Here is a 12279-nt window from a genome sequence, read left to right on the forward strand (position 1 = left end):
TTTGTAGCCTTACTAGTTGGAGAAAAAAAATATGAAAAACAAAACAAAACAAACAAATGTATGGACAAAGTGACATGGCATTGTAAAACCCTGAAAGTGTAATGTTACTTAAAGGACAAGTCCACCTTCATATACATAAGGATTGAGAGAATGCAGCAACATTAGTAGAACACATCAGTGAAAGTTTGAGGAAAATTGGACAATCTGTTCAAAAGTTACGAATATTTTAAGTATCTGCGCAGTCACTGCTGGAAGAGGAGACTGCTGCACATGCGTACAACTATACAAGGAAAATAAAAAGAGAATTTCACAAAACTTTTTGAATAAAGTGCACATTTCTTCGACTTGCTACTGACATATGTTAGGGGTGATATTATTCCCCCTGCCTTCTGAAAGAGAGAAGTAGAGTGTTCTTTTGTCATGCGAGAAAAATGGAAATATGTTGATTTTTCTTTATTCTTTCTTTATATCGTTGTACTCATGTGACATCACAAGCTATAGTAGTCTTTTTATCCAGCCGTGACTGTGAAGTGAGCAGAAACTTCAAAAATTCATAACTTTGTAACGGATTGTCCGATTTTGCTCAAACTCTCACTGATGTGTTTTACTAATATTGCTGCATTCACTCAACCCACATGTCTATGAAGGTGAACTTGTCCTTTAAACCAATAACAGAGCAGGACCACGGTACACTGCAGTTGCACTATTACATAAACATACTGGTACACTGAACTTAAGTTGTGTGCATTGCCTTCCCGCAGTATTTAGCTTTATGGTTAAAGTTAATCAGACGTTGAACTTCCTGAACTTTTACTCCCATTATTATCATATGATATGATACCCATATGATATGAAAGGTTGTAATATTTAACTGTTTATGTGTACACAGCATGTGAAGAATTGTGCAGGTTCTCATGCGCCGAGAGTATCAGTAATGATAGATACGGCGCATTATAAATGTACTTTATTATTATTATTATTATTATGTCTTCCTCTACATACATGTACATCGTGGTGACATTCCAGGGGTGGTATTCTGAAAATCTTCCTAAGTTTCTTCCTAAGTCAGAAACTTAGGAAGTGCCTAGGAAAGAAAGAATTGGTATTCTGAAATTTCTTCCTAGGCACTTCTTAATGCAAATTGGGCCATCCTTATCCCGGCCCACAGCCTTTCTTAAGCCAATACGGAATGCCGTATCATAAGGAACCAACCAATGACAATCGCATATTACTATGACGTAGGGTCAAATACACGTGTGCGCGGCATGTCCCCTTTCTTACGCTCATTTCGCGCATCAAAGTACATGATTTTCAGAATACCACCTAGGAAAAAATCCTGACTTAGGAAGAAATTTCTTCCTAGGAAGGATTTCAGAATACCACCCCTGTTCCTCATTTATCTCACCGAAGCCAAAGGCTCAAGTGAGCTATTGCGATCATTCATCGTCCATCGTCCGGCATGCGGCGTGCATAAACTTTTTACATTGTCATTTTCTTGAAAGCCTCATGACGAATATTCACCAAACTTGGTAGGTCTTATCTCTAAGGGGATAGGATCTCGATACAAAACTATTGAAAAAAAAAATAGAAAAGCACTCGGAGAGCGCAGACCTCCACCAAGCAGCTCATTTTCACCCATACATGCATGCTGAAAATCGCCCACTTTACCAATATAGAAGCCTTTTGTTTACATCATCAACTTCCAGTTGCACGGCGCCTCGCCCAAGCAGAGCACGTGTTTAGGCACATATATGCAAACCTCAAATACTTCCAGCTTGAACGCCAAAGTTCATTGAGCCTACCTGCCAAAAATAAAAAAAATTCCTCAAAAATCCATTAAAATTCCCGGATCACTACCAAAATAAAATCATCTGATCCTTTTGCCATTATCAACTTTTCCTGCAAGTTTCATTGAAATTCGTTCACAATTTCCTAAGTTATTTTGCACACAGACAAACAAACATGCAAAAGCCGCCAAAAACATAACCTCCTTGGCAGAGGTAAAAGAGAAAAAAAAATTACAAAAGAATCACAAAATCCATGACTCCCTGGAAGTTCAGTCTGGAGATCCCTCCCACCATTGACCCTTGGACATCCCCCCCCCCCAATTGGCCTGCATGTAGCGTGTATTAGCCAGTGAAGTGGTCCCACCTCACATCCAACTGGACCCCATGGAAGACCAGCTTAGCGTAGCTGAATATGGGCTATCCAGCCTTCTTCTGAGATTGAAATGAACAAACATACAAACAAACACATTTACAACAGACAAAAATAACTGAAAGTCTTAGTCAAATCACTGTTTGTCCAGAGCATGCTGCTGCCTTTGGCCACCACTCATATTCATGCAATATTCAAATACAGCGACAGGGAAATAAAGTGCCAAGTACTTAGTGCAAACTGTGCTGGAAATGCTACTAGGGTGCAGACATCTCCCTTTCCTAGGCAGGAACTTTAAAGGACAAGTCCACCTTCATTAACATAAGGATTGAGAGCATGCAGCAATATTAGTAGAACACATCAATGAAAGTTTGAGGAAAATTGGACAATTGATGCAAAAGTTATGAATTTTTAAAACTTTTGTGTTGGAACCGCTGGATGAGGAGACTACTCTGGCTCGTGATGTCATATGAGTACAACAGTATAAAGAAAATGTAAAGAAAATTCAACATGTTTTCACTTTTTTTCACATAATAAAAGAGCACTTGACTTCCCTCTTTCTAAAGGCAATGGGAATATTACCCATAACATATGTCAGTAACGAGTCAAGGGAATGTGTACTTTTTTCAAAAGATGAAATTTTGTGAAATTCTCTTTATATTTTCCTTATATTGTTGTACACATGTGACATCATACACTGCAGTAGTGTTCTCATCCAGCGATGACTGCACAAAAACTTCAAAAATTCATAACATTTGAACAGATTGTCCGATTTTCCTCAAACTTTCAATGACGTGTTCTACTAATATTGCTACATTCTCTCAATCCTTATGTTAATGAAGGTGAACTTGTCCTTTAAGATTAGCAAACTGCAGTGTGCACCTTTTTTTGAATGCACAAGTCTGAAGTAGCACCGTGTTAAATGAAGCATAGCAGTTAACATTGTACAGTCAATATCATTCATAGGTAGTACATTATATAGATGATGACTGGCGGGGGAGGGAACATACCGCCCGAAGGGTTTGAAATGCTATTGAGGGAGGTTCTAAGTCCCGAGACGAAGCGAGGGACTTACAGCCTCCCGAAATAGCATTTCAAACCCTGAGGATGGAACGTTTGGTACATGTTCCCGACAACAAAAGTCGTCATCTGTTATATTATATGGGTTAATCAAATACGTCAAATACGTCAACGTCAACCACCACCATCACCAGCAGCACAACTCAATCGCTCGCTCGCGCAAGGCCCAAATGCACTGTGCACGCGTGGTCCTAGCTAGCTGTTAGGTCTTCTGTCATTTGTTACGTGAAAATGTTTTCCCATGGGAGAACATTAAAACGAATGTTCGCCCATGGGCGAACATAATGAATGTACCTCCATCACGTGACTGTGTTTAGCCAATCACTTACTGGTACTTGACTAACCCATTTAATATAATCTATTCATTTGTGTACTGCTTTTTAGTGAAGCATAAATTTCTTTGTTTCATATGACAAGTGTAGACATTTCACTTTGTGTTCCCAAGGCAAATGTTTCACAGTCTTAATTTGGGACAGTGTAATAAGGTCATTGTGGGATATTTATCAATTGATAATTCTTTAGTATTCATAAAAAAACCATTGTGATTTCATTTTTTATCCACTGTCAGAAGTTTCTTTTTCCATGAGGTAGCAGTGTAAGGGGAGGGAAATCTACAGAGCAAAGTTTATTGCAGACTTTTAGGCCCGAATTCACGAAGGTGGTACAAATGAAACCATGGTTTAAACCATGGACAAAAACCATGGAATGCCAAGTGTCGCATGAGATATTTAGTATTTTGTCGATGAAATGATTATTTTGTAAAGAAATGACAACATTTTGTAACTAAATGAACATTTCGTCCACGAAATGATAATTTCGTGAACGAAACAGTCATTTTGTCGACGAAATGACCAATAATTTCATAACGAAATATTCCGTTTGACACTCGGCACTCCATGGTTTTTGTCCATGGTTTAGACCATGGTTTCGTTTGTACCACCTTCGTGAATTCGGGCCTTAGGGTCTGCAAGAGGAAAGAGTCCCCATTGTATTATGTGAATTCCATGCAGAAAGATTGGTGAAACACTCGCAGAAAGTATGAGGAAAATTGGACAATCTGTTCAAAAGTTGTGAATTTATAAGTTTTGGTAAATTCTGTGAATCATCCTTTCAAGTTGGGAACCCCCCTTCAGATCTCGGTCGTGGATCGCGCGATCCTCACGAAAATTTGCACTAAAGTAGAGGCCAATGTAATCTACAAGACTGTATAGTTAGATTTTTCAAATTGTAATTTATGTATTTTATATTAATTTATGCTAATTTATGCAAAAATATTTTTTGCCTATGAATTAAAAAAATAAAGCTCCAAGACTTCAAAGTTTTGGTTAACATATTCTTTTCAATATCCTCAACAATAATATTGATGCAAAATTTCGGCTTCATAATTATTTCTTGTGTATTTTATTGTTTATTGAATTTCTTATGTATTTCTTTGTTTTTTTACTTTTTGTTTTTTGTCAAAATTTGTCGCAGAAACTTTTTAAAGCATAATCAGGCTAAAATAAATCATTATCAGCCATTGAAAGTAAAAATATTTATTTTTATATGAATTAATTGCAAAAACACAATTTACATTGGATTTGTACACAAAATCATATTTTTGAGCAATTTTTGGGTCGACAAGTTTTTTTCAAAGGGGCGTGGCTTCAAAACGGTATGCCTGGGAGTGACAAATTTGGTCTCAAAAGTTGTGTGATACTTGAAAGAAAAAAGTTGTAAAATGTTGTGCGAGAGGATCACGCGTTGCGGAATACTCACAAGAAACATTGAGGAGGGTGGCCAAAATGCCCCCGGTGGGAATAGGGTTAAAAGAAAAGTAATTTCTTCAAGGGTGGCCTGACTTTGTGCAAAGTTTCCCTTTTAGGCCTCGTACAATGTGAAACCACAGAATTTGTGTAAAGAACTTTGCTCGTTTGATGGGTGTTACTTGGATGCAGGTATGTTTCTTCCATCTTATCTCTGATCGCTCTCTTTCTCCAATTTCTCTGAAGCTGTCAAATGCCACGAACCTGCTGGAGCAGTCCCAGCAGCCGTACAACTACCTCATTGACAGCATCAAGACGAGAGACCGGCAGATCAGCTCCCAGCGAGATCACATAGCAGCAGCTACTGAAGATCTCAGGTATACTTTTGCATAATAAAGGCATTATTTAAAGGACAAGTCCACCTTCATATACATTAGGATTAAGAGAATGCAGCAATATTAGTGGAACACGTCAGTGAAAGTTTGAGGAAAATCGGACAATCCGTTCAAAAGTTATGAATATTTTAAGTATGTGCGAAGTCACTGCTGGATGAGAAGACTACTACAGTGTATGATGTCACATGCATACAACTATATAAGGAAAATAAAAAGAGAATTTCACAAAACTTTACTTTTTGAATAAAGTGCACATGTCTTCGACTTGCTACTGACGTATGTTAAGAGTAATATTATTCCCCCTGCCTTCTGAAAGAGAGAAATCGAGTGTTCTTTTGTTATGCGAGAAAAATGGAAATATGTTGAATTTTCTTTATTCTTTCTTTATATCGTTGTACTCATGTGACATCACAAGCTTACTTAGTCTTTTCATCCAGCTGTGACTGAGCAGAAACTTCAAAAATTCATAACTTTTGAACGGATTGTCCAATTTTCCTCAAACTCTCACTGATGTGTTCTACTAATATTGCTGCATTCACTCAACCCACATGTCTCTGAAGGTGAACTTGTCCTTTAGCATTTGAAGATGAAGCAAAAACCCAGCTTTAGTGCTTCAAAATAGTTCTAAAATGTGAGTTAGCGATAGAAACAACTAGTGTAGAAAAGGTAATCAGTGTTAAAGATAATATAAAGTTTTGGTATACCTCAAAAGTTTCCCTGAATTTCCTTGTCTTAGTTTGTGTTTCAGGTTAAAGTACCTTTCACATAACTAACACTGTGAGACTTACTCGCCCCAAAGTGCTCTCATTTCTTAGTAATCATGCAATAATGGTTTCGTACCAGAAACTTTTTATTATCTTTAAGTATTGTTAAATATACAAAATAATAATAATAGTCATAATGAGATCGTTTCTAGACAAAACCATCAACAGTTATGGTTTAGTGAGAAAATAGTGATATCTCCTTGTATTTTAGGTTTTATTGCAAGATTTTGATACGGCCGGATGTTTTGTGATACAACTGACCTACACATATGCATCAAATGTGATAACTCAAACATTTTTAAATCACTGCTCCCAAAGATAAACAGTATCTTTAAGGGATGTCCTCAATTTCTTCTCTACTTTAAGTTTTGATCTCTTTGTTTTTTGTTTTTATGTGTGTGTGTGTGTTATTTTTTTTTTTTTGCTGTACTTTTGTTCTCATTCCATGTTTTGAGCAAGGAACATTTAGTGCTTTGATTGTTGATCTTTCTGTTTTATTTGTTCCTCTGTGTGTATGGGTGTGTGTATGCATGTGTGTGTGTGTGTGTGTGTGTATAGCTTCATTATTTACTTTGTCTGATTTTAAGGAAACCTTAGCTATTTTATAGCCATTTAATTGGACTCCATCTATTTAATTCAGCTTGGACTGGGAGTACATTTTTACTCCCCCAAAAGGTCATGGACAAAAACCTGATACAGACAGATGTGCTTCCTTTTTCACACATTCTCTCGCTGCATATTTTTCTTTCTCTTTCTTTCTCTCGTGGCATGTAATATCCTGCATCAGGAGATTGAAGGAGGAGAGAGAGAGATTGATCAGGGAAAAGAATCAGATGGCCGCAGACTTGGAAAGATTACTGAGTCAGCGAGAGGTGGGTGTGAAAATTGGCAGTTTTCAAGTAAATTCGTAGGAGATGAAATGGCCCAAAGTAAGAGCATGCTCAAGCTGCTGATTCCAAAGAATTTCAAATCCACTCATTTAAATGGAGCAGTATTGTTATTTTCTGGAGTGATCGTAAAAGTTGAAACATTTGTGCCGTAAATTTTGTGTGCTTGGCCAATTTCAGTGACCTTCCCTTCTTCATAATTTCACATATATGATAGTATTTCGATACCTCCAAAAATGTTAGGCATGTTAAATTGGGGTGCTGTTCATTATTCCGAAGGTTCGCTATTCCAGAGGTTTGTTATTCCGAAGGTTCGTTAATCCGAAACACGCAAATTCCCTATACCTAGAGGTTCGTTAATCCAAAAATGAAAAAGGGTTTGTTAATCCGAACATTTGTGGCGTTATCCCGAAGGTTCGTTATTCCGATATCGTTGATCCAAAAGTGAAATTCGGAGTAACGAACCTTCGGAATAACAAATCTTCGGACAAAAGAGCCTTCGGAATGACGAACCTTCGGAATAACGAGCTGTAACCGTTAAATTGTTATCCACAAAAATTTCCACCCTGCGAATTATTCTGTGTTTACAGCATTATGAAACCCTATTCAGAGAATGTGCAAAGTATACATGATATGACATGGCCTTGGTAGCCTGTTTTTTGATTTGTGGGGCATTTAGCAAATGCACATGTGAATTTTTACTCGTCAAAATACTCACAAACACAAACATATCCTAACAAGATGTATTCCACATAAGTATATGCCAGCAAGTTGACCTTTTATAATATGTCACAACTGTCTGGTCTGTAGACCTGCTGGTGTGTATCAATAGTTGCAACCGATTGGTGTCCGTATTAACGAGATTTTGTTACGAGAAAATTCCCGCAATCCCTGATATCGTGTTACAAATGGGCTTGCCTATTTCGTTGCATCCATCTCCCTTTATTTTGACAGCAAATGGCCGTCATTAAACAGATGGTCCTTGGATTGAGTCATCAAAGCGATGGGATCGCTACCAGCAACCCTGTCGTCCGTGAAAAGTTGACGGCGTCGGCTCTCGTCGGACCACCTCTGTCCCGGGAGGCTGGGGATGACCGGGTTGATCAAAGTGCGGGGCAACCTCAGCCAACCGTTTTTGTAAGCATGTTGATCTGCGAAGGGGGTTGACGAAAATTCCTCTTTCTGTGATTTACAGTTTATTTCCCATCAAGTTACCCCAATGACTGGGTATGCTGGGTCGATTTTTGTTTTTTGTTTTGTTTGGTTCCCATAGTGGTTGTCTGTTGTACTTTGAGTGGAGCTGTTATCCCAACATCCGTGAAGATGTTTTGCTACTGTTGTACTTCATTGGAAGTTGGGATGGAGGTTGTTGGGAGGGTTAAAAAAATGATTAAAGACAGGACATTATTGTTTTATTGTTCTTCTACTCTTGTGACATCACAAATTGTTGTGGAGACTGCTCATGTAGTGAGGGCAGTGCATTGCATTAACTTAAACTTTTGGTGAAATTATAAATATTGAATGGATTATCTGGGTCTTTTTTCTCAAACTTTCTTTGGGTTGCCCAAATCTTTTGTGCTTTCACTGCATGGAATCATGTCAAACTTTAGGCTGATTAAAAGGAAAGAAGAAAAGTAAGAGTCAATAGTGGCTGATAATGCTTATAAACATTTACAGTCAAGCTTGTTTACATCGACCTTTACCTATTAGTCGAAAAGTGTCAAAGGTCTTTTCAAGTCCTCTTGTCTTTATATTCTATTAATTTTAATCCCTCATAAGTCAAATTATCTCTATGTTGAAGCTATTCCTTCAGTCCAACTAGATTTGACTTAGGCAAGGTTGACTGTTTGATATGCCTTTCCCATGTAAAGGTATGTCTGTGAAGACACCATTGTTATATAAAGAAGAGTGAAAAAGGGAGTGGTAGGGGAGACATTTATTTGATTTAAAGAGAACCTACAACAACATAAAAAAAATGTAATCATTTAATTTGGTCTCCCTCCTCAGACACAGGGAGAAACTTCACAGTGGTACCAGAGGATGCAGCAGGCCAATGCAAGGAGGAGTCGAAGTCATCGGAAATCCTGGACTGACGAAATGTGAGACATCGAGAAGATGACATGGTGATCCCCCACATAGACATTGAATAGAATGCCAATAGCAGACAAGTAGAGTACAGGAGTGATTGCATTAGGATGACGTGTGGTAGGATAGTACACTGTACTGACATTGATGACAAACACCTGTGGAAAAAAAATGTGCATTATATGTTTTATAAGACACGTCTTCCTGATAAAGACTTCTTCGCACCTTGATAATGTATCTAAAATCAGTAGCATAATCTGTTTGGTGTTTACCGAGATGTGTCACGCATCAACTTCATGCATTGCATTGAATGAGCCGAACTCAACGTAATGCTTATTGAAGGACCCTCCTGCATCGACTGTCCGAAAGCAATTAATCACATGGCGTGTGCACGCTACAGCTGGCTTTATGACTGAAGGTTTTGAATGACCCATGAAACGGGTATACAGTGGTGGTGAGCTCATGTCTTGTGGTCGAGCATGCCAGCAATGTGCTATCACACAAATGATCAAATGGTCTCAAGTGGAACTCTACGAGATTTTGCACAAGGTGAAAGATGCAGCCCTTTACCGTATATACAGATTATTTCGCGAGGTTTTTATTTTCATGAATTTTGCGAGTCAGGTGCTGTTCGTGAATTTAAAAACTTGCGAAAATATTAACTCTAATCCCGGCATGAATGTGAGGTGCATGCATACATTTCTCCGTTCAGTCCGGTACTCCACAATTGTGAATTGAACCACTCGTGAAATTGGCGGGAAGTCCCAATTCATGATAAGTACCAAGACTTGCTAAATATATGGCGTATACAGTATTTGATGCGGCTAAGGACATGCAAAATGTCTTTTATCCGACACCTCAGAGGCAGCGTTGCCAGGTACGAACAGAGCAAAATCACCAAAAGGCATGTGAAAAATCACCAAAAATCATAAAAAATCAAATGTGGAAAAGCGTAGTTTAGGCTGCAATTTCAAGACAAAATAATGTCAAGAAACCTTTATCAAATTCTCTGCGCGAGTCCTGGTGCAATTTACTGCGCGCCATAATCACACACACTTTATGCAAAATGTGTGCGATGTGTATGGATCTATGATTGTTTGTGTGTGTTGAGTGACAAGAGGCGCACATGTTATGTTTCTGTACCTGGTATAAGGGGAGAACTTTGGGCACAATGCATTTTCGTTTTCAGTTATTGTGATTATTAGTCATTGGTCTCAAAATCACCAAAAAATTACCCCAAATCACCAAATTTTGGATTTGGTTACCAGGCTAAAATTTTGTCACCAAACAATTTAAAAAAATCACCAAATTTCTCCCTTTTGGGTTACCTAATTCACCATCTGGCAATGCTGCTCAGAGGTTGGACATGATCCAGGTAATGGCCCAAATATGGCAAACTGCATCACTGTGAGTTACATGAAGAGTGTTGGGAGTAAATTACATGGTTTGTGACAGCAGTGTGCCCTATCGTGCACTGCTTTACATCATTTGCATATTTCTGAGCAAGAAGTGTGCTGTGGTACTCTTTACTGAATGTCATGTAACAAGCAGTCAACCAATCAGTTAACAAGAATCTTTCTGGGTGGTGAATAAATGCAAATACATTTATAACATGAAATGCATGTAACACTAAGTGTACGATACCTGAAATAAATGAGGAGGTGCATGACCTGAATGAATATTTGCCATCGGCTGCATTCTTACACCAGTCTCACAAGATATGCACAACCTAAACATGTTGCCTGAACTACTGTCCTTTAGGGTATTTGTTTTCTGTCTGTGTGGTGTGAATTTGTGACAAGTCCACCTTCATATCAATGTGGATTGAGTGAATGCAGCAATATTAGTAGAACACATCAGTGAAAGTTGGAGGGAAATCGGACAATCCGCTCCAAAGTTATGAATTTTTAAAGTATCTGCACAGTCACTGCTTGATGAGAAGACTACTACAGTGTATGATGTCACATTCCTACAATGCTAAGGAAAATATAAAGAGAATTTCACAAAATTTTACTTTTTGTGCACATTTCCTCGACTCGTCAGTGACGTATGTTAAGGGTAATATTATTCCCCCTTTCCTTCAAGTCGAGTGTTCTTTTTTATGCGAGAAAAGACGAAATATGTTGAATTTTCTTCATATTTTCTTTATATGGTCGTACACATGAGACATCACCAGCTGCAGTAGTCTTCTCATCCAGCAGGGACTGAGCAGAAACTTCAAAAATTCATAACTTTTTAACGGATTGTCCGATTTTTCTCAAACTCTTGCTGATGTATTCTATTAACCCTAACCGGACCGGGCTTTTTGGGGTGTTCTGTGGCCGAGGGGGGGTTGATTCAACCCCCCTTAAGATCTTGGCCGTCGATTGCGCAATCACCATGAAAATTGGCACATGCCATTGCGCAATCACCATGAAAATTGGCACATGCATTACCTGTGGCGTAATCTACCACATTATACAAAAAGAAATGGAAATTTTCATTATATTAATTAATTATGCTAGTATATGCATAAAATCACACATTCTGCTCTATATCAGAAAGTAAAGCTCCTAGAATCCTAATTTTTGGTGATAACATTCTCTGTAGCAGTCCTAACAATGTACTCGAAAAAAAAATCTGGTATCAAACTTAATTTCGTATGTATTTTATTGTTTTATGAATTTCTTATGTATTTGTTTGTTTTTCAACCTTTTGTTTTATCATTTTTTTTTTGCAAAATTTATGACAGAACCTTTTTCAAGCATAAATATGCTAAAATTAATTGATTTCAGCCTACGAAAGTGAAAATAATCATATCTTTATGAATAAGGTGCGAAAACTCCATTTGCATAGACTTTATACACAAAATCACATTTTTGAGCCATTTTTGGTCTGACAGGCATGTATAAAAGGTTGTGCAGCGTCATAACGGTATGCGCAATTTTCGTGAAAATGGTGTCAAAAGATGCGCGAGACTTGAAAGTAAAAAGTCAGCGAACGGTGCGGTCAAAAAATTTCGCACGGCGGAAAAGTCGCAAAAAATGTCGAGGGGGAGTTGATTCAAACCCCCCCCCCCCGGCCTTTTTAGGGTTGATACTGCTGCATTCATGCAATCCACATGTCTATGAAGGTGAACTTTTCCTTTAATATTGACTGCCTCTCTGTGTGTTCACATTGATATTTC

The 12279-nt window shown here is 38.1% G+C and overlaps 1 protein-coding gene across 1 annotated transcript in view; it reads left to right on the forward strand.

Moving 5' to 3' along the window:
* The window catches only part of LOC140244194 (progesterone-induced-blocking factor 1-like), a 49739-nt gene extending 38779 nt beyond the window's left edge, over positions 1-10960 (forward strand). The window contains exons 13-16 of the mRNA XM_072323827.1: positions 5229-5359; positions 6929-7013; positions 7983-8165; positions 9036-10960. Coding sequence (XP_072179928.1) covers positions 5229-5359; positions 6929-7013; positions 7983-8165; positions 9036-9131 — 495 coding nt within the window. The 3' untranslated portion in view covers positions 9132-10960. The remainder of the gene's footprint in view (positions 1-5228; positions 5360-6928; positions 7014-7982; positions 8166-9035) is intronic.
* Positions 10961-12279: the final 1319 nt, after the last annotated feature.

The sequence above is a fragment of the Diadema setosum genome, chromosome 21 (assembly GCF_964275005.1).
Source record: "Diadema setosum chromosome 21, eeDiaSeto1, whole genome shotgun sequence".
In the NCBI taxonomy this organism is placed as follows: domain Eukaryota; kingdom Metazoa; phylum Echinodermata; class Echinoidea; order Diadematoida; family Diadematidae; genus Diadema; species Diadema setosum.